Raw genomic sequence first — 23,219 nt, 5'->3', positions numbered from 1 at the left:
CGGAGCCATCAGCTTACAAGACACGTTTAACTTTGGGCACCGTTTTTCATGGCTGAGGTGAATACCCAGGAACTGCATGTTCCTGCAGTTTACCTGGTCACAAATCTTAATACCCCAGACAGCCACTCCAAGATTGATTGCCACGTTACATGCACTTTTTGGATTGCATTCTCAGACTCTAGGAGGCAGAAGGAACAAGACAATGAATTAATCCCCCTGCGATTGCATTGTCACTAGCTAAGCCATGTACTCACAGTTCTTAGAGCCTGAGAAAATAATCTCCTTTAGTCAGCATTTCGCTGGGTGCCTGTGAATGTTTTGTTTGGTGCCGATTCAAAGTGTCTTCTTGTGACAGGGCTGTTCCTAGAACTGTTCTTTTAACAAGTACTCACTTCGCTCGGCTGTGTTACAAATTACCCCTGACATGTCAGGGCTCCTTCGCAGAACTGAGAGGACGAGCACAGAGGATGCATTGTTCTGGGGAAGATTGATGACGGCTCTGTATCTGATACCTGTTGAGTTTTACAGCTGAAAAGCAAGTTGGTTAATATCAGCCAAGAGTCAGATCCTTACAGTTACCAAGTCACTGCTGGTGGGGGTATTCCAGGGACCACATTTGTCAGACACCAGATCTGCAGTGCGAAGGAACATAGGAATGTCTACATTGGATCAGACCCAAGGGCCATCCAGCCCAGTATCCTGTCGCTGATAGTTGCCAGCACCAGATGCTTCAGGGAAAGGTGTAAGAACCCTACAGTAGGCAGATATAGGATGATCTGCCCCTACAGTGGGTTTCATCCTGGTCTCCAATAATTAGAGACTGGCTTAAGCCCTGAAGCACATGGTTTAAGGCACCTTCTCAAATTATTGTTGTCATTAATTTTGATAATTCTGGATATTCTTCATAGCCACATGAGTGCATGTTCAGAATACGCATTCAGCACTGAAAGAGTTAACATGGCTCCAGAAGTAGATTTCACTGTTTGTGCCACCTTGGGTCATCAGTAAGGAAACAGTTACACCTGCCGTAACCACATGTCCCTCTCTGGGCTCCTCGCTCCTGCCTGCCCCGCAACATGGCCGAAAATAGCCCAGCTCAAGTGGAATGTGAAGTGAATCTAGCACTCTACTGCCTTTCAGTTAAAGCTGCCCGACATGTAGACAGGCCTCTTGGGTGAATAGGAAGGTTGAAATTATCCACCCTATTTTGGGGAAAATATGCAACTGATCACCAGGTGGCACTGCTGCACCTGAAACAAGCTGCACCCGCTAGTCAGACAAGCTCGGTGAGGTAATAACTTTTATTGGACCAACTTCTGTTGGTGAGAGAGAGAAGCTTTCAAGCTCCACGGAGCTCTTCTGCAGGTCTGGGACAGGTACTCTGAGCGTCACAGCTAAACGCAAGATGGAACCGATTGTTTAGCGCAAGGAGGTAGCCTTAAAAGGTGTGCGAATGTCTCCCTTAAATAAATCGTTATGCCCGAGAAGGCACTGAGAGGAAGCTGAAAAAGAAAAGTAATGTGATAAAAAAGGCACCCATTCAGGGTGGGAGGGCTGATGCTTCTGGATGGGAGGATCCCAAATCCAACTTTTCGAGCCCTGAAGGAGTTCAGAGTTCTAGAATCATTCCGAAGTTGATGGGATTCCTGTTCTATTCAGGAATGGGAGAGTGTCAGGTTTTTAAATGGGGGGTGGGGATTTAGATCAGTATTTTGGTCTTGATTCCTCGGACTTTTCATAAAATCTCTAAGTGCCTAAGGGCTGCTCTTTACTGGAGCTTCTAGAAATTCATGCATTTGTCAAAGCTACTCTGGACACTCCCCAGACGTTTGCTCCCGGCAGCAAACATCTGTAGCTTCCCTTGGGGAGACAACCTAGGGTAAACTACATCTGAGGAAGTGGGTATTCACCCACGAAAGCTCATGCTGCAAAACGTCTGTTAGTCTATAAGGTGCCACAGGATTCTTTGCTGCTTTTACAGATCCAGACTAACACGGCTACCCCTCTGATACTGTACATCTGAGGAGGTTTCTTAAAGATCAATGCAGTTCAAAGTGTCCCTGGATTTCCTAGCCTGATTTATCAGAGACTGCAAGAGTGGAGAGGTTCCAAGCACCCAGTTCTCCCCAGCAAAGGAGAGGGATGTACTGGAGAAGAATCTTCCTCTGAACTTTGGAAAGAGGAGTTTTGTTCCTTGGCCTTTGACATCGCAATGATCTGTTTTATGTCTCTGTGGTGTGGCGAAATGTACTGGGTAATGACTGAGAGAGGCGGAGGCATTTTCAGGGTTGCTTAGCTGGCATGACAGGGGTAGTGCCTCACCCTGCAGAAAACCAGGGAGAAGGAACTTTATGGTAGCCAGTGCTACCATGAAAGGACTAAAAATGGGGATAAAGCAGCTGCTCCAGTCCAAGTTTGCCCCACCCCACAAATCTCCTGCTAGTTGGCAGAATTGGAGAAAAGGCAACTTTGCTCCTGAAAACTATCATTTAACTTATTGCCAGGGACATGTCCCTGTGGGCCCCTCCTCACCTTCACCACCAGAGGGAGCAACACACCACATTCCAGAGAAAGGCCCATTCAGAAATCAACCTCACAGGTTCCCCAGCCTGGCCCCACCTCCATCCAAGCTAGAGAACTTGGGAGCGCAGTGGACAGAAAAGTCCCACAAAATCCCCTGGTGACCATACACCATCTCCTGAACCGAAGGGCTGGTTCTTGGCTGGCAAGCAACCGAGGCCGGGCATAATTTTGGGCTAGCGGTTGCTGGGGCTCTGAGAACAGTTAGCTTCACTGCTTCAGCTCCTAGCAGGTGCTCCTAGCAGGTGTCCCCAGCTCTGATGGCCGGTGTCTCCCTTCCCCTTCCCCACTGCAGGTGTGAGAAGGTGGCTGAGGAATGTCAGGACAACCCCTGCCGGAACGCGGGGCGCTGTGTGAACGCCGGCGGCTCCCTCCACTGCATCTGCACTGGGGAGTACCAGGGGACATTCTGCACGCAGAGGCTCGTTACCCCCGACATCGCGCCCACCAAGTGGGGGATGGGTCCCGAGGAGATCGGCGAGATCGTTGCGGGGGTGCTGGGCGTCGCCATCCTGGCGGCGGCCTTCGCCTTAGTCCGTAGGCGCTACTGTCGCCCCGCCAAGGCTCACAAGCCGGTGGCCAGCGAGGACCCAGACCTGCTCTCCAAAAGCGAGTTCTCCAAGAGTGTGGGGGTGGCCACACACACCCCGCCACCCATCGAGCTCAACATCCTCAGCAACGGCCCGCACAACAACCTGGACAGGGGCACGCCGGAGCAGCGCAAGCCCACCCCCACGCCGGAGTTTGTCACCTTCAGCTCGGGCAATGCCCAGAAACCCCGGGGCACCATCGTGTGCAGCGTGGCCCCCAACCTCCCGTCTGCCGCGCCCTCCTCCAACTCCGACAACGAGTCCTTCATCAAGAGCTCCTGGGCCAGGGAGCAGATGGGTCAGTGCTCCCCCTCCACACGCCCCTTCCTCCTACTAGAGATGGCTCCCCAGTGTGTTCGGGCTTCAGGCTTGTGAAGGGCCAACAGCACTGGCAAGAGCCAGCATAGTGTGGGCAGATGCTGTCCAAGCCTATGCCACAGCCCTCCCCATGCAGTTTAGTCCCTACTGCTACACCCGGCTATCCCCCCTCCCCCGGCCCCGCCAACCCCCATCACTCCTGACCTGCTACATCCCTCACACCTGAACAGCTACAACCGGCTATTCACCCCCACAACCCTACAAACACCCTTCAATCCTCACCTGCTACACCCCTCACACCCTGACCAGCTACACCCAGCTATTCACCCCCACAACCCTGCCAACACCTCTCACGCCTGACCCACTACACCTGGCTATTCCCCCACCACAGCCCTGCCAACACCCCTCACTCCTAACCTGCTACACCCCTCACACCTGACCAGCCACACCCCCCTATTCATCCCCACAGCCCTGCCAACACCCCTCACTCCTAACCTGCTACACCCCTCACACCTGACCAGCCACACACCCCTATTCATCCCCACAGCCCTGCCAACACCCCTCACTCCTGACCTGCCACATCCCTCACACCTTACCCACTACACCCCTCTTTTCTACTTGTTCTCTCTTCCTTTCTCTCTAATATACCCAGATTTGGATGGATGGAGAGAGAGGGAAAGATGGCTAGAGAGGAAGAAGAGATAAAGAGCTATTGGGTGACTAGATGTATACTTATGTATACTTAATTCTGTCTCAGCATGGGGGATAGACTAGATGGCCTCTTGAGGCCCCTTCCAGCCCTACCTTGCTCTGATTCCAAGTAGGAATGGCTATGGACAGCTGCTAACCTGGTTCTGATTTATTTCCAGTATATCCAGCAGAAACCACCTACTGGCCTCCCAGGTACCACCCATCTGACGTCCAGGACCATCCCCACTACGACATTATTCAAGGCCCTCTTCTGCCATCTCCCCATCCTCCTCCTCTTCCTCCTCCTCCCCAAATAGACTCTGAACCAGCTGGTCTTTACGGTGGCTTTCCCTTCCCACTAGACCAGAGCAATAAGCGGGCCCCCATCCCTCCACGCTACAGCCACCAGAACCTGGAGGATTTCCTGCCACCTGACCCAATGGAACTGCCCGCCTCCCAGTGCCAGAACGAATACACCGCCATCAGCTACTACCCTTCCCAGCTGCTGCAGAGCGAGGGGACCCCCTACCCACCGGACACTGGCTACAAAAGGGTGAGCATGCGCCTCAGTGTGGCCCAGCCGTCCTACGCAGACTGCGAGGTGGGGCACCAGCCCGGCACCAGGGCCCAGCCAATGCCACCCCCAAACTACGAGGGCTCTGACATGGTGGAAAGTGACTATGGGAGTTGCGAGGAGGTGATGTTTTAATGGGGCCGTGTGCTCGAAACGAGAAGGAAGCAGCGTGAGCGGTGACTGGGACATGTATGGAGGGAGAAGTTACCTTGGTTTAGTCCCCTCTCTCCTGGGCCATACAACGCTCCCTGTCCCCCATTAACAGCTTGCCCGTGCTCAGTCGAGCTGTAATATAGCATGGACTCTCCTCCCTGGCATTCTAGAAATCGCTCCTGCTGCTGCTCCGGACTGGATCTCAGCCGGGCAGAAAAGACAAAGGCCAGTGCCAGGGAACACAAAGGGAATTCCTCAGATGCCAACAGGCACTGATGGCAAATCACTCTTCATGCCCAGAGCTTCCTTAGACAGGGAGGCACCACCTCTCCCTGCCCTGGGCATGGAGCCTGGCAGCAGGAGAAAGGACCACGGAACCTTGGGACAGTCGGTTGCCAGGGTAGCAGAAGGTGGGACTGGATTGGTTCCTCACCGTAGTCCAGGGAGATCTGAGCTATGTCTCTAAGCGGTCTCTTGTGCCTGGCTCCAAGGGCCTCAGGTGGGCTAGTCATTCTCCAAGCAGAACTGTGGAGTTTTGACGACAGCCTGCCCCCGATGCCGTCCATCCTCAGGGCATGGCCATGAGGAGGGAGAGAGAAGAGAAAATTTAGCCTTTACATTAGTTCATTCCTGGGCTTGTCTCCCTGCAACTGTAAAGAGCCCAGAAAAATGTCCATTTCTACAGGAGAAACTGAGCAAAGAATCCTGCCTCCCTAACCCACATCATGAGGTACCACAGGTTGCTGGCAGGAGAAGGCACAAGATATACAGGCAGGCCTGAATTCAAAGTAGGTAGGTGTTTGACTGGACAGTTACTTCAGCACCTTCCCATCTGGAAATCTGCCAGGCTACATCTGCACTGCAAGTGTTACCGGTCATCTATCCACATCTACAGCATCCCTCGTGCTGGAGACATGGCGCCGTTGTCGTCGTAGAAAGGGGGATTCTTCATAAAGGCTGCTGGGTTCAGAGGGGAACCGGAGGTTCTCGCTGGCTCTCTCATGCCCAGACTCACACAGCCTATGCTGCTGAGCATCTCCACCCAGGGTCTGCCCAAGTCCTGGCCTGGGGATCAGGGACCCAGAAAGAACTGCTGCCTACACTACAGCAGCTCACTATGTGCAATGACCCACAGACATGTGAATGCGCGTCCTGTGCATGTGCGAGTGTGTGTGTGCGCGTGTCAATGTGTGTATGTGCAGCCATGAATATCTGCACGTCAGCGGAGGAGGAGACTGTGTGCTGGTTCCTCCCAGGTCCCCTCCCGGTGAGAGAGGATTATTTAAGATGGGATTTGCCTGGATCTCCTGGTGCTTGGGAACGGATTGTTTCTCTGAGAGAGTTTCTCTTTTTTTGTTTGGTCGGTTTTTGAAAGCAATTAAAAAAGAGGCAGTTTTGTATTATTATTTTACTTGAAAACTAACTGGGGCTCCTTTGTAAGCGTCAGGCAGCTGCCTAGCTCAGAGGAAAGACAGGCGTGAGGTGCAACATTTGGATCTGGATGTCCTACATTTCAGGTGCAATCAGATTCTGGCTGTTGACTGAACCCGTTCTAAAGACAGAGGCCACCTGCACATTTTGGCTCTGGATCCGGCTCAGATTTCAAACACCCTCAAAGTCTGCAGGCCTTTGGATCCATGGATTTGGGCCCCGGCTCTAGAGGGTGGGGAAAGTGTGAGCAGTTTGTGCTGGGGTCACACAAGACCAGGAACAGAACTCCAGCTTCTGTACATGTTTTCCTAGCGATGGGCGCGAGAGCCCCCAGTGTTACCTGGGGAGTGGTCAGGACTCACGCCCTTGGTAAACATCCCCGCTTCAGTCAGAGGAGAGTGATTTTTCCAGGAAATGGGATGTTTCACACAAGGCTCCCTTTTCATTTCATTTATCAGTCAGCTTGAAGCCCTGGCATGTCGGGCATGGGGGGGGGCATGATGCAAGCAATGTGACCCCCAGAAGCAACCCCAAGTTGCAAACCCAAAGTCTCGCACCACTAGACAGTCAGTCACAAACCTGAGATGCACCAAGGCCAAAGAGATCCGCAAAGCAGGACACATACAGCCCCCCACGCAAAGGAACATTCATTCTCTCCCACTCAGAAACCGGATAACTGGGCAAAGGGAGAGAAAGGTTGTCCAGGGTGCTCACTGGCTGGCATGACTAGACCCTATCAAGTCCTGAATTGATACATAAATGATTTTGTATTAGGAAGGCAAGTGACGATGACCCTACCCGTTCTCAGACTCACATAGGGTCAGTACTGCCCATATAGGAACCAATTGTCCCCATGGGGGCAGAAAAGTTTGAGTGCATCTCTTTTCCATACAAAGAAGAAATGCAAACAGCACTCTGTTGTCCCCTGACACCACTGGAGACCTGAGTGCATCCAGGGTTAATGATGTCCTAGGAGTGCATCATGCTCACACAAGGGCACAGGGAGGTAGAATTATAGCTGCATACATAGCTCAGGGGAGCAGCCATCCCTGGACAGAGAAGGACACGGCAGGATCAAGGAGTGGTGCAATAGGTAGGCTGGTGTAAAGGAAGCGTCTGAGCCACAGGTATTAGATGGAGCAGGCCTGGCAGAGCATGCCCGGATCAGGAGAAAGACCACTCTGGAAATGCAGCAGAGACACCCCCAAGGACACAATGAGGCACCAGGCTTTGCTTGCAATACCAGGGCACAATGCAAAAAAAACCAGCACCCAAAGTCAGGATTACCCCATAAACCACTGAGCACTGGATCGCAGGCAGCGGCACTGCGGTCTCAGCCCACAAGCCACTAGATCCTGTTCAAGTGGAACAGGAAATACGGGACACGTATCAGCGTGGTCCCGTGCCCCATTTCCAGTTGACAGTGTTATGCCACAGGGGTTATTTGGGGCATGTTTGCCAGCAGGTCCAGTGTTAACTGAGGGAGGATATGCAAGATTTCAAGACGGCAATCCAAGAGCTTTCCATTGCCACAAGTCTCCACCTGCGCAGCAGTCACGAGGATCCGGATGACTTGTGCTTTCCATGTGTAAAACACCCCCACGTGTAGAGATTCAGGGGAGTGAAGGCCCAGTGCAGGCCACACTGATCAGAACAGATTTGCTTTTTTATTGGAACCAATATTGGGGGATGCTTGTTTGCACTATTCAGCCAGCTCCTCCCAGTGCCCGTCCAGGTGAACAGGGAACTCCCCCTCCCCCAGCCATGCCAGCCTGTTGGGCTGCACAGACTGACAGCGTAATGATTGGGTATTAACCCCTTCCCTGCTGCATGGAACGAGGCTCTCCAGCACAGACGGCTACGCTGGGTACTCTGTGGGTGCGAATGAGCAACCCAGGGATACAGTGGTGGGGATGTGAAGCCCTGAGCAACAGCCGGGCATTGGAAGGTTTCACACAGAGATGGGAGCAAAAAGCAGAACCATCTATCCAAATCCCTCCCCCTGCTACTCTCCTACATGGCATCATAGAATATCAGGGTTGGAAGGGACCTCAGGAGGTATCTAGTCCAACCCCCTGCTCAAAGCAGGACCAATCCCCAGCTAAATCATCCCAGCCAGGGCTTTGTCAAGCCTGACCTTAAAAACCTCTAAGGAAGGAGATTCCACCACCTCCCTAGGTAACCCATTCCAGTGCTTCACCATCCTCCACATCAGAACTCCGGGGCCTGATTCTGCTCTCTCCACAGACCCTATCGTAAGTAACCCCATTAGAGTCCAGGGAAGCCTCACAGTGTCAGTGAGTGGACAGGTAGGCTCTTGGAGTTCAGACAGCATTCACCGTAGCATCTGAGCACCGGCCCACGGTACATTAAGCAAAGTGACTAAAATGTGTCCTGTGTGGTTGGTTCTCTCTCCGTCAGCTCTGTGTTCACAGTAAGTCTCCCCATCAAATAAAAACACAGCACATTCTAACAGGGACAATTTGTCGCAAGCAACATGAGTTACTAAATCTTTATTGCAACAGCATACAAACGTTCGGACTAGAGCCAGCAGCGGTGAGGCGCTCACCACGTGGCAATGGCATTAGGACAGTCTCTCAAACAAGCCAGGCAAGCATTAAGTGTAACCCTTTAAGCATATGCACCGTAACCCTTCCAGACTGCACATCTGTGCAAGCAAAGATGGGAACATGATCTTACATACCAGCCTCAGTTTGGGTCACCTGAAGAGTTAGAGGGGGCCAGGCCCTCCTTTGGGTATACATGGATGGATTGAGACCATTTTGGCCAACATCACGGTATAAGAACATAAGAACGGCCATACTGGGTGAGATCAAAGGTCCATCCAGCCCAGTATCCTGTCTTCTGACAGCGGCCAATGCCGGATGCCCCAGAGAGAGTGAACAGAACAGGTAATGATCTAGTGATCTCTCTCCTGCCATCCATCTCCACCCTCTGACAAACAGAGGCTAGGGACACCATTCCTTACCCATCCTGGCTAATGGACTTAACCTCCATGAATTTATCTAGTTCTCTTTTAAACCCTGTTATAGTCCCTGCTTCACACCCTCCTCAGTAAAATGGCAATAGTTAGATCTCTAGTGCCATGCAAATAAAACAAAGCCCACCTAAAACCTTTCCTCTACACTTCCCTAGGCAACACAAGAGGCTCTGGGAGGCATGAGCTGGCCCGTTCTGCTCCGTGGGGTGGTCTCAGCTGAATGAGTACACCCCATGGGGAGGATACAGCCTAAAACAGCAGCTTTGAGACCTCTGAACTGCTCCACTCAGCTCAGTCGGTGTGCCCATCCCCCCTCGGGAGTGCTGTAGAGCCTGCGGTGTGTATGCAGCATGCCTGTTCTCAGCTCCCCCACAAAGGGACAGGCCTTCCCGGAACCTGGCTCACGTGGGGGCAGCAAGAGAGACTCAGACAGCCCCAGAAGGGTAAGGGGCCCCATATCCCAGCCCCTAGGAGGGGGACAGGGAAGTGAGCTCAAAATACCCAAGTGGGGCAAGAGCCCCCCAGATCTGGGCACACACCTGGGAGGGGAGAACGTGGGCTGAGAGGTGCCCCTGCCCCTACTCTCCCCCAGTTACTCTGCCACTCACCCTTTCCCCATGTCCCACCTCTCCACTCCCTCACCTGAGCTCCCCAAACCCCTCTCCTCTCCCCTGTATTTCTCATTCCCATTTATCCCCCTTCTCATAACCCTGTCCCCTCACTGAAGCCCCAAGCCCCCTGCCTCCTACTGCCCCTCTCTTCTGCCCCCTGATACCTCTCCTCTCCCAGGAAGCAACCATGTCTCTAATTTCCACCCAAATACCTGGATTACTTCCCCCGCCCTCCGTGCATGACTCACATAGCGTAGCACTCTCCAGCCACTCACTCCCAAACTCCTTTTGTCTCAGGTGGGGGCTTGTGATTAATTTATCCTTAGTTATGTCAATTGAAGGGTGAATTCACAGCTATCAATCTCAGTGAGGTCTGACTCATCCCATCATTACTATCTAGTCAAACTATTGATATTTAGAATGGTCTCAAGCTGTTGAGTTTTACCAAAGGGATGCGTGTGCATAATTGGTTGGAAAATCATTCCCAGAGAGTAGTTATCAGTGGGTCACAGACATGCTGGAAGGGCATAACCAGTGAGGTCCCACAGGGAGCAGTTCTGGGTCCAGTTCTGTTCAATATCTTAAATCAGTGATTTAGAAAACGGCATAGAGAGAACACTTATAAAGTTTGTGGACGATACCAAGCTGGGCGGGCTTGCAAGTGCTTTGGAGGATAGGATTAAAATTCAAAATGATCTGGACAAACTGGAGAAATGGTCTGAAGTAAATAGAATGAAATTAAATATGGACAAAAGCCAAATACTCCACTTAAGAAGGAACAATCAGTTGCACACATACAAAATGGGAAATGACTGCGTATGGAGGAGTACTGTGGAAAGGGATCTGGGGGTCATAGTGGATCACACGCTAAATGAATCAACATGTAACACTGTTACAAAACAAAGCAAACATCATTCTGGGGTGTATTAGCAGGAGAATTGGACGCAAGACACGAGAAGTCATTCTTCCGCTCTACTCTGCACTGATTAGGCCTCAGCTGGAGTATTGTGTCCAGTTCTGGGCACCGCATTTCAGGGAAGATGTGGAGAAATTGGAGAAAGTCCAGAAAAGAGCAACAAAAAATGATTAAAAGTCTAGAAAACATGACCTATGGGGGAAGATTGAAAAAACCAGGTTTGTTTAGTCTGGAGAAGAGGAGACTGAGAGGGGACATGATAACAGTTTTCAAGTACATACAAGGTTGTTACAAGAAAGAGGGAGAGAAAATGTTCTTCTTAACCTCTGAGGATAGGACAAGAAGCAATGGGCTTAAATTGCAGCAAGGGCAGTTTAGGTTGGACATGAGGAAAGACTTCCTGTAAGAGTGGTTAAGCCCTGGAATAAATTGCCTAGGGAGGTTGTGGAATCTCCATCATTGGGGATTTTTAAGAGCAGGTTAGACCTGTCAGGGATGGTCTAGATAATCCTTAGTCCTGCTATGAGTGCAGGGGATGGGACTAGATGACCCTTCGGGGTCCCTTCCAGTCCTTTGATTTGTGCCTCCCAGTTTAAAGTACAAGACAGTGCCACATCCCCATGAGGCACACCGTATTTCAAAGCAATCTGAGCAGCTATTCGGATTTCAGAGCCCTTACAAGAGTCAAGTTGCAAAGCATAGAGAACAATGGGAATGGAAATTCTCTAGCCGTTTTTTACTACGTACCTGTCTGTGTAGAAAGGTACATTTTCTGAAACCTGTTCTCAGTTTGGGTCCCCCAAAGATTTAGGGGATCCACACACACCCCTTTGGTAAAACTCAACAGCTTGAGACCATTCTGACCGGCATCATACCAAGAGTTTGAACTCTAGTTCTGTGCAAACGACACCCTAGAAACTAAAATGGCTATTTTTTTCAGGGCTTATATCTCTGCAACCTCTAACTCAAACAACCCCAAATTTGGGACACAACCCCTACCCTGCACCCTTCCGAGGCACACCAAACCTCAAAGGCATCTGACTAAGTATGTCAATAGAAAGGTCGCCCTTTGAAAAGAAGCAGTGATGCAGCCTTAAGTACAGTCACTCTGATGTAGCCAGCACTTCTCATTAAGGAAGGGTGAAATTGAATTTCACCAGAGTCAGGTTTGAATGAGTCACACAGGGGGCCTTAAGGAGATGGGTCTTGCTAGGAAAAAAAAATATCAAAGTAACACCCCTCCTCCCTTTTTCCATCCCTCCAGTCCCCCCCCCCCCAGCGTGCTGAAAATGGGCTCGGAGTGGGGGTGGACAGGTTTATTCTGCAAAGCAGCCTTTGTTAAAGAGAGCAACTGCCATTTATTACTGTCCCCCAGCTTTCGGTTAGTGCAGAGAAAATAAATTGTTCTTTTTTAACAGCCGCTTCCAAGAAGCACTCTGAATGAGTGTGATTCCTCCCGCCGACCTCCTCGCTCTAATGTAAAAAATGGGGCTGATTTGTTGGGGGGAGGGGACCTTTTATAGCTCAGTGCTCGGAAATCTTTCTTTGTGCCAAGATAATGAAGGTGGGACCCCAGTCAGAACCTCTGGTGCCTCTTCAGGATGAGGCCCACGGACACAGAGGCGGGGTCTTAAACGATCTCCCCCACCCCCTTTTTTAAATGGCCTCTCATTGGAAAAGGGAGCACTCTCTTCTCTCTCTCCACCCGCCCCCAAAGGAAGAACCCACCCACCCCCATCAGACACCAGGTGAAGAACCATGTAACTTTTAAGCGGCAAGTTCCTACCCAGCTGCAGCAAGGACCGTCAGAACTAAAGGGAGGACACAGTGAATGCGGCTCAAAGCACCCGGCCATTTTCAGTCCTTCCTTTTTAGAAGGCAAGGCAAGAAAAGTGAAATGTTAGAGGCCCACCTGCCCCTTCCCATGGGAGGGGCTCTCAAAGGGGGAAATTCTCCCAGAAGGGTCTCAGAGGAGAACAGGGGGTTGTCCAGGCCCCCCATCACCACCAGAAGGAAGAGAGGTTCTAGCCCCAAGGCTCATAGTCTCACAGGATGTTCTGGAGCTAGTCATCTGCCTGGAGGCTCTGGGCTGGCTCCCAAGCATGCAGCCCCTGGGGTCCCACTGACCAGGCTTATTCCAGGGGCAGATGTTCCCATAGCGCCAAGCAGAGGCCTAGGCTGCATTAACTCTCTTGCATTGCTTGGGGGGGTGGAAGGGGGAGTGGTGCATGTCCCCACTAGCCCTGCATCCAGCCCTTCCAACACACCCAGCTTCTGCCTGACAAAGGCCACTTGGTGGGGGATCCAGAACGGGACCCCATTTCCCGCAGGTGGCCGACCCCATCACCACCACTCCCGGCCTGCAGCATGGAGGGCAGCCAAGTGGGAAGGGTCCCTTCTGCACACTGCTATGTGGGGATGATCCCGCTTTTGGATTGTTTCCTCTTCCTGTGAGCCAGAGGGCCAAACTCCACCTTAGTGGAAGTGGCCACAGCTCCAATACCTTCAGCGAGGTCCTGCAGAGAGTGGAGGGTGCTCAACAAGCCAGTCTGGGGGTGGCCGCTGTGACTGTCCCCACAAAATACAAGAGAACTGGCTCCGCACAGGACAGCAGTCAGACTGGGTTTGAGACCTTGGCCTTCTGATTATGAGCAGGGGACCGAGCGGGTGGCTCCAGCCCCACCTTCCCCCTCCATCCACACCACTGTGCCCCAAAATCGGAGTTAAAGACGGACGTCCAGCAGAGCAGCTAATGCCCTGGTGCCGATGGCTGGAGCAGATGGTTTAGCACCTCTGCACCTCTCCTGGCTCACTGTGCTTCATTGGCTGGCCTCTGCTTTCTTCCCCAGCTCCGCCTGCTCAGAGCTCCCTATTGCTGGCAGGCATGCACCAGTCTTAAAGGTTGTGCTGGTTTTTACTGGCCATAGGTTCACTGCTGCTCTCCATTACACCCTGGTCAATCAGGAGTCACTCCACTGACCTCCCAGCAGATTTACACCAGTATCAGAGACACAGGATTGGGCCCCATGAACTCAGCTGGTTCTGAATCTCCCCAACAACAGGGGGTGACATCAGCACTGAAGCCCTTCGGTGCCAGTGATGTCATCAGCAGTTGCCATGGAGTCAGACAAAAGGGAGAAATGGGGGGGTTGGGCTCACGACCCAGGGCAAAAAAAAAAAAAAATCACCAGTGATTTAGATAATGCCATAGAGAGTACACTTTGCAGACAATACCAAGCTGGGCAGGATTGCAAGTGCTTTGAAGGATAGCATTAAAATTCAAAATGATCTGGAGAAACTGGAGAAATGGTCTGAAGTAACTAGGATGAAATTCAATGAGGACAAATGCAAAGTGCTCCACTTAGGAAGGAACAATCCGTGGCACTCATACAAAATAGGACAAGACTGCGTAGGTAGGAGTACTGCAGAAAGGGATCTGGGGGTCATAGTGGACCACAAGCTAAATATGAGTCAACAGTGTAACACGGTTGCAAAAACAGCGAACATCATTCTGGGCTGTATTAGCAGCAGTTTTGTAAGCAAGACTCAAGAAGTAATTCGTCCGCTCTACTCTGCGCTGATTAGGCCTCAGCTGGAGTATTGTGTCCAGTTCTGGGTGCCACATTTCAGGAAAGATGTGGACAAATTGGAGAAAGTCCAGAAAAGAGCAACAAAAATTATTAAAAGTCTAGAAAAAATGACCTACGAGGGAGGATTGAAAAAATTGGGTTTGTTTAGTCTGGAGAAGAGGAGACTGAGAGCGGACATGATAACAGTTTTCAAATACATAAAAGGTTGTTACAAAGAGGAGGGAGGTAAATTGTTCTCGTTAACCTCTAAGGATAGAGCAAGAAGCAATGGGCTTAAATTGCAGCAAGGGCAGTTTAGGTTGGACATTAGGAAAAACTTCTTAACTGTCAGGATAGTTAAGCACTGGAATAAATTGCCTCGGGAGGTTGTAGAATTTCTATCACTGGAGATTGTTAAGAGCAGGTTGGACAAACACCTGTCAGGGATGGTCTAGATCATACCTAGTCCTGCCGTGAGTGCAGGGGACTGGACTAGATGACCTCTCGAGGTCCCTTCCAGGCCTATGATTCCATGAAAACTGAGCCCTGGATGGCAAAGTCTGTCACTCATACTAAAACCCGCTGCCCTCAAACTAACACTCAGCGCTTTGTGCCTAGTGAAGGGTGCAAGGTCACGCCTCTGCTCACCCCTTCTGAGTGCTACTCCTGCTGGAAGAGCACAGAGGCCAAACCGACATGGGGAGGGGACACTCAGGAAAGTGGAGGCAAATCAACTACAACTGATGTGAAGGCAACGCACATGAATTAAGGCCCCTTAAACCCCAGGTGGATGTTTTCAGTTCACTGTAACTTACCTCTCCAGTTGGCAAGGCCACTGCACTCCCGAAAGCATCTGCACTGGGGGGCAATGGCGAGCTGTGAGACGTTTCACCAGGCACGCAATGCTACACATGTATGCAAAATAGCCTCCTCCGCGAGGCGAATCCTTGCACATACGCTGCATGCCAGGTCATGCTGTGTGGAGGAGGCCATGTTGTCCTAGAAAACGGTGTCCTCCAGGCACACGTCTAGGGGCTGGAGGGATCATCCTTCAGGCACAGCTGGTCCTGGGCCATGTGTTGCATATGCAGACCGCAAGCCACTGCTGGGGGCGGTGGGGAAGCGGGTTAACCAATGTACATCGACCTCACACCTTGGGTTGATTTTCCCCTAACTTTCCTGAGCATCCCCTTGTAGAGGAGCCCCCAGACCAGGTGGAAAGTGGCTCATACAGCTGCCCCCGCCCCCCAGGGCAGCAGCATGCCATGACCACACCGTCCTCTCCAGGCATCCCAGCCTGGTGCCTGTAGGATGGAGAACAGTGCTGCTGCTGCTGCTTTGGCAGTTTGCTCTGTGATGTTTGCCTTGGCCTCCCTCTGGCTGGAAGAGCAGAGAGCGAGAGAAACTCGTGGGAGATCAAACTAGGAATCCTGGAGCCAGGCTTCCCACAGCGACCAAGCCCGCAATGCCGGGACCGTTACCAAGTGGCCAAAACAGAGGCAGAATTGAGGTCCCGCTTCAGACATTGTTCACGGGGACTCCTTTGCTAGTGGGCTCATTGTACCGGGTCGGACAGGGGGGCAGCATAGCTGGCCTCGCTGGGAGGGGTTGAGTGACTGACCAGCTGCCTGCAGGGCTCCCTGCCGTCCCCTCGCACCACAGGGACCCGTTCCCCACCTGCGCGCATCCAGAGCGTGGTTCAGTGCGCGGGGCTCAGTGCGCCGCTGCTCTCCGCCCCGGGCAGGGAGGAGTTACCAGCCCCTAACCAGGAGCGAGCCGCGCACCCAGGGCAGGTGCCTATAAATGCGCGAAGGAGACGGGGACTGGAAGGCGCAGGGCAGCGGCAGGGCTCCGCCAGCCGGGGCCCCGGGGGAAGCGTGGCGCACGGGCAGCCTGGCGCACGGCTGCGCGGCGGTGTCCGGTTCTGCCGCAGGCTGCAAAGTTTCTCCCCACCAAGGGGAACTTTTCCGGAGGAGCGCACGGGACAGCGCGGAGCCCGGGGACGGGGCTGAACGGAGCCGAAGGGATGAACGAGGTGGGAAGAGCATCAGCGGGGCTGGAGAGGTGCCCGGAGCCCGGCGCTTGGCACCCGGAGCGCGGCACCGGGAAGGGAGCGCCCCCTGCAAGGGGCTGGCTGCGCTGAGCTCCCCCGGGCTCCTAGCGCTCTCTGCGGGAGCGGGACTTCCCCAACCAGAGCCACAGAAACCACTTGTCGCGTGTGGGCAGCGGCCCCCGCCCGCCCCCCAGGCACGGGGCTTTGGAGAGAGCGCCCCGCGGAGCGGCCACAGCGCCGGTCGCAGAGCCGCGTGTGCGCAATTCTTAGCTCCCGCCGGGGGCCCGAAGCGGTGATCGGCCGGGGAATCCCACCTCCCCGCGGGGCCTGCGGACAGGGACAAAAGGCGAGACCCCGCCACGCCGGCCGCGGGAGCGAGCCCAGCTTCCAAGGAACTTCTCCTGGCGCTTTGAGAGGGGCACTGACCCTTGCCTGACCTCCTGGCTCAGGGCCACTGGAAACTGCTAGTCCTGGCTGGCTGAGGACTCTGCTCCGCCCCGGGAGGCAGGTTAGATGACCCAGGATGGAGGAGGAAGGTTCTCTGCTGCAGAGCCTGTCTGCTGGCTTGGGAAGGGAGGATGGTCTCTACCCCACCTGGGTGGTGATCACGCTGGCTGCCATCCTCATCGTCACCATCGCTGTGGACATCCTGGGCAACCTCCTGGTGGTTGTCTCAGTCTTCAAGAACAAGAACCTGAGAAAAGCAGGTAATGGCCTTGCTGGGACGGGGGTGGGTTCGCTCTCCAGGCTCCCAGGAGCAGCTCTGCCTCCCTCCGCAGGGCCCAGGAGCAGTAAGCCAGCCTCCTGCCCCACTAGTGCAGTGACATGCCAGTGCTAGCAGACTCCACCTGTGTGTCCGTCCGCACGTGTGTCTGCCTGTCCGTCCATCTCTGGGTGTAAACTTCTCCCACCCAGCACAGCTGGGATTCAAGGCAAATTCCTGGTAGGTGCGGAGTGCCTGGAGTTGGAAAGGCTAGTAAAGCAGGCTACCAAAGCTTAGAGGGGGAAATTCTGTTGTCCATACTGACTCGGGCTTCCATGCCCAAGATACATTGCACCCGTTGGCTTACAATCTCAACCAGATCTGCGGCCAAGTGACTAGGGATTTTGGCTGCTCAACTTGGGACACCCTAAAAAAGAGCCTTATTTTTCAGAGGGTGAGTACTCAGTGCTTTCTGCAAGCCCTTTTTAAGAAGTCTCAGCCGGGGCACCCCCAAACCTGAAACACCCCAAATCACTCATCACTTCTGAAAATCTTGACCCAGATTCCACCAGCTGGTTTCAGGGCTCATCAACCCCCTCTCCGGGGGAATTCTGGCCAAGTTCCTTGTGGGATTAGATTCTTCTTAGCTCAATTAAGGGGTTTGGAGGACCTAAAGCTCCCCCCTCCTAGCCTGTCTGGTGATTTTGTAAGTGCATGGGTAGAATAGGACACAAAATGAATGGTAAGAATTGTTCCAGCCTTCATGCAGGAGAAAACGGCTATTTTCCATTTGCACAGCCTGATTCTAGCAGCAGCTATTGTTCAGCTGGCATTTAATAAATCCGGGTGTTTTGGTTTTTGTCCATCTTAATGCACTAAAAAAGTTACCAGTAACTCCAAGTTAGGTTGTTTCTGCTGCAACGAAGTGGAGAATTCTGCTGACCTCACGCTCTGCTTGCAAGCCCCACATAGGTAGAAAGTTTTCTGTCTTCCCTTTCCTATAATAAACCCAGGTTACAAACCAAGGTCTTGGTCAGTAATAATTAGCCTCCATCTCTGGAAAAGCCCTTCAGTTGCTTCATGTAACAATACTTTGTCCTTTTGCAGCATTGGATCCCAAAGCATTTTACACTAAATCTGACTCTCAGCGCCACTAGGAAACTATTTTAAGGGGGGGAAACTGAGGCAGCAAGCCGGAGGCTTATATTATCAAGGATGTCTACTAGCTTTGGATGTCTAACTGGAGACAAATTGGGTCTGATTTTTCAGTGGTGCTGTGTCCAAGAATCCCAAGTGACTTCAGTGGGAGCCAGGCAAATCCCATGCCTCTTAAACCAGGCTGTCTTTCTCCCCAGAATTCAGTGACTCATACCTTGGAAAGCTCAGGTCTAAGAGGCAAAGCCAGGAATGGAATCTAGGCATCCTGACACCTAGTCCTGTTCAGTAACTGCTAGACACTACATTTCTAGTTGTCACCTCCTTATCTTTGAATGGGTCCTCTCCCTTGTTGTGCCGTGACAATGGAATCCTTACGACATCACAGTCTTTGCAATGGGAGCAGTAGCAATGCTATTATGCTCCAATACGACAGGACTTCACTGGCATGAGTAGGTATACAAGCATGGAGGGCTCTCAGGCTTGGCAGAAGTAGGTCCGTGACGGCCAGGGTTGGGTTCCAGGCTGTGTCTGGGGTTTGATCCCCTGCATCCCAGCATTCTGACTTCACTGCCGGGAAAAGGCAGGAGGGGCTGGGAGAGCAGACAAATAACTTTGATAGGAGTGTGTGCACCTGCATGTCCCTTACCGGGGGCACCTAACCGCTGCTTCATTTATGCTGCCTAGACTGTCGCTGCCTAACCAAATTCGAAGTCAGTGGCTGGGGATAGCCCGGGTGCGACTGGTGCCATCTAACGCCAGGATCAATCTGATCCTACAAAGCCGAGAAATGTCAAAGGATGTTGAAAAGCACAAAGCCAGAACCAAATCGGTCAGCACAGTAGGACTGACTTTAACATGGTCCCCAGTGTCAAAATCCAGAGCCCATCCCAAGCACCTGAGTATAACCAACCCCCCGCAGGCATGGAGTGGCCAATTCCACATCCCTGCTGGAGCGGAGCCGTGGCGAGGGCAACTTAGTGCAGCCAGCTTGAATGGACCCATTGCATTAAACTGAGTGGTTACCATCTGCTTTGGCTTCAGCTGCAAGTGCCACCCAGGAGAACACGTCTCAGTTGTATTGTCTCTCGGGAGAGCAGTGATTTAAACCCCTCGCCTGCTCTTTTCTTTCATTGCAAGCCGTAGAGGGGTCAGGTTGGGTACAGAATATTGCAAGCTCTCTCTCTGCCTCTTTCATCACACAGTTCCATCTGAATGGTGTCCTGCAGCCAAGACATGGTATTGTATTCTCTCACCTACCACCGCACCACCCAGTGCACCATTTCCCTAGAGCTGCTCCAAAGAGAGGGAAAACCCCACCTGTCATGGCGAGGAAGAAAAAAGATCCCTGCATGAAAAGACACTGCTGGTGGCTCAGGAGTCCTCTTGTGGAAGAGGAGGCGCAGATAGCTCTGGGCAGCATTATCCCCTTTGGGGCTGTAATTCCCAAATCAGCCCAGCAGAGAGCAAGCACACTATTGTGGACCAAAGAACTGCAACGCATCCATTTGGCTTTCCTTGCCCAACTGCTAGATGCGCAACTCAAATTTGGCCCAGTGGTTAGGGCCTGACACTGCGGGAGACCCAGGTTCGATGCCTGACTCTACCACAGACATTCTCTGCAATTTTGGGCCCGTCACTCACAGCCCAATTTTCAAAAGTGGGTTTCACTTTAGAAAACAAATCTAGCCACTAGCTCGTCTGTTCCTCAGCTCCCCATCTGTACTAATAGCACTGCCCTGCCTCCCAAGGGTGTATGAGGATAATATATTAGATGGATGGTCAATGTTTTTTAAATTGTGGTAGCACCTAAAGGCAATCAAGGCCCCGTTGCGCTAGGTGCTGTACAAAATGAATAAAACAGACAGTGTCTGCGCCAGGGAGCTAAAAATCTAGAATTGTGACAAGATGCAACAAAGGGATAAACAGACAAACAGGGTTGGGGGTACAAGGTAGCGATGAAAGGAAGCAGCCATGGTAGTTAAAGTGGTAATAAGTTAAGTATCAGAGGGGTTGCCATGTTAGTCTGGCTCTGTAAAAAGCGACAAAGAGTCCTGGGGCACCTTATAGACTAACAGAAGTGTGGGAGCATAAGCTTTCGTGGGTGAATACGTCTGACGATGTGGGTATTCCCCACGAAAACTTATGCTCCAATAAGTTAAGCTACTCTGTAGCTGATGCACGAGCCAGAACAGAATCCAGCTCTCAGAGCCATCTCTGCCATGCAAAGAGAAGTAAAAAGACAGTATGGCAAGCAGGTGTAATTTGAAGTAGGCACAGGAAGCTGATCTGTTTGGCAAGGAGAAGGCGTTTTCCTGGCTGCTGCTGCATTCCGATCATAGGTTCTAACTGTTTTTTTTGTGTTACCCTCCCCAGGCAATGCCTTTGTGGTGAGCTTGGCCATTGCAGACCTACTAGTGGCGTTTTACCCTTATCCCCTGGTCCTGATGGCCATTTTCCATGATGGCTGGGTGATGGGATACCTCCACTGCCAGGTCAGCGGCTTCCTGATGGGCATCAGCGTTATCGGCTCCATCTTCAACATCACTGGCATTGCCATTAACCGCTACTGCTACATCTGCCACAGCCTGAAGTACGACAAGCTTTTCTCGGGCGCCAACACCGTGTGCTACGTGGGGCTGGTCTGGGCACTCACCCTGCTGGCCATCGTGCCAAACCTCTTTGTGGAGTCCCTGCAGTACGACCCGCGAGTGTACTCCTGCACTTTTGCCCAGTCCGTCAGCGCCCTCTACACCATCGCCGTGGTGGTCATCCATTTCTTCCTACCCATCACCATCGTCAGCTACTGCTACCTGCGGATTTGGGTGCTGGTCATCCAGGTGCGGCGCAGGGTCAAGCCGGACACGCAGCCCAAAATCAAGTCCCACGATTTCTGGAACTTCCTGACCATGTTCGTGGTCTTTGTGCTCTTCGCTGTCTGCTGGGCACCGTTAAACTTCATCGGCTTCGCGGTGGCGGTCCAGCCCACACTGGGTTCCTTGATACCCGAGTGGCTCTTCACGGCCAGCTACTTCTTGGCCTACTTCAACAGCTGTCTGAACGCTGTGGTTTACGGGGCGATGAACCATAACTTTAGGAAAGAGTACAAGAGAATCATACTGACTCTGCTGCAGCTGGCTTACAGGGCGGATGGAGACTAGCACCCAGGTGCTGAGACAGACGGGAGGAGGTTTTACCGTAGTCACACTGATCCCCTGCTCCACTTTTAAGTGAAGTGCAAAGAATGCAGCCAAAACAGCGAGAGGTCGGCAGAGGACACAGCTCCATATATAAGCTGTCTGCAACAAGAACAGTGCAGTTTTGCGACATACTATCCTTTTTAGAATGCAATGAGGTTTGAAAACGGCCCCTCCTCGCTTAATCGCCCTGCCATAGTCTCCCCAGCCTCAGTCGGATAGGTATGCTGAAAATAGCTAGGGCCAAGTGATTCCTAGTAAATTTATTCAGTGAACTATCCACAAACTTCTCAGCATTTTCTCTAATTTCTCCATGATTCGCCAGCTAATTCTGTGCATCTCAAGGATGTTTGTGAACAGCTAGCTGAGTGCTGGAGACCCCAAATCCAACTGGTTTCATTTGGACCCATGAAACAGTTACTGTTCCACAATTGGATGAGCATAAGTCCTAGCACTGAAGTTTCCCGTGTGAAAACTCACCTCTATGACTTGGGATCTGTCTTGCCTAAGTATTCTCCAGTATTCACTGACTATTTACACTGGCCACAAGGTTACCCCAGAGTGAAAGCAGAAAGGGGTACAAACTCAGCCAAAGGGAATTCAATATTTTTATTGAATGGTGGGATTTTCCAGAAGCTCCCGAAGGAGACAGGTGCCTCTGAAAGCCCCACCATACATGAATATACACAACAATTGTAGTGTTTGCTAAGTCATGTGATTCCCTTGAATGAGCTGAGGTAGTGAACTCTTTCCCTTCTCTTTGGAGCCAAGGGTGAACCCATCACCAGAAAACTGAATCCACTTCAGAAGAAGACAATTGTCAGTGAGACTTGACTGCTCCTCTGATGAAAAACCATCACAATGGGAAGTGTAAACCATCACAGTGAGGCTGAATCTAAAAAAGTCAGAAGATAATCCACAGTGACGACAAGTCCTTTGCAAATGCCAGCGGCTTGGAGAGAGCACGTTACTTTTAAATGAGACCAGACCTGGAAGCTCTTGACAAGATATTTAGAACACAGGTGTGAATACTGTTCCCATGCTGAGAGGAGCTTATGGAAGCCAATTTTTCTCTTGTTTGGTGTTTAATTCAAGAGATATTTTGGCTAGAGGAAAGGGAGTTGGGCCCAGATCCTTAAGGTATTTAGGATTCCAACTTCCATTGATTTCAATGAAGAATCTGGGCCTTGGTCCCCAGTGGTCCCAAATGGCAATGGTTTGTTGGGCTTGAATTTAACAGATTGTGGGACTGAGGAGAAGGGAATAAGAAAGACAGAGCCACGATGGTTCAACAAGTCTGACCAGCAGTAAGAAAATTATCCACTTGTCGTACTTGCATATGCAACATGTTCCATTGTGCAATGGGAGGTGGCACCACAGAACAAATTTTGCATGAGATTTTCCTTTGATCCCTGGAGATGTTCTGATCTGGTTACCCCAGCATGTAAAGCATAAATCTGCTTTTGTGCAAGGCCATCCAGGAAGACACGAAAATATGTTTTAAATCAGTGATACTCAGACTGAGGCTCTTGAGCTGCAAGTGGCTCTTTAATGGGTTTCCTGCGGCTCTTCCCAGCACATGCTATTAAAACACTGTGTGATTGAATTATTACCCAATCAGGAGGCTTTTACTATGTTATTAACCAACTGCAGTTTATAAAATAATACTACTTGGTCA

The 23,219-nt window shown here is 51.7% G+C and overlaps 2 protein-coding genes across 2 annotated transcripts in view; both read left to right on the top strand.

The window, feature by feature from the left end:
- The window catches only part of FAT2 (FAT atypical cadherin 2), a 67,469-nt gene extending 61,181 nt beyond the window's left edge, over positions 1-6,288 (top strand). The window contains exons 22-23 of the mRNA XM_045029001.1: positions 2,876-3,468; positions 4,358-6,288. Of these exons, the coding sequence (XP_044884936.1) occupies positions 2,876-3,468; positions 4,358-4,887 (1,123 nt within the window). The 3' untranslated portion in view covers positions 4,888-6,288. The remainder of the gene's footprint in view (positions 1-2,875; positions 3,469-4,357) is intronic.
- Positions 6,289-17,009: 10,721 nt separating this feature from the next.
- Positions 17,010-21,505, top strand: LOC123376310 (melatonin receptor type 1A-like). Its single transcript, XM_045028236.1, has 2 exons — positions 17,010-17,193; positions 20,721-21,505. Exons 1-2 carry the CDS (start codon positions 17,010-17,012, stop codon positions 21,503-21,505), a joined length of 969 nt encoding a protein of 322 aa, XP_044884171.1.
- Positions 21,506-23,219: the final 1,714 nt, after the last annotated feature.

This window comes from Mauremys mutica, chromosome 8 (assembly GCF_020497125.1).
Source record: "Mauremys mutica isolate MM-2020 ecotype Southern chromosome 8, ASM2049712v1, whole genome shotgun sequence".
Lineage (NCBI taxonomy): Eukaryota > Metazoa > Chordata > Testudines > Geoemydidae > Mauremys > Mauremys mutica.
Note: the sequence above shows the minus strand (reverse complement) of the source record. Positions and strands in the feature narration are given on the sequence as shown.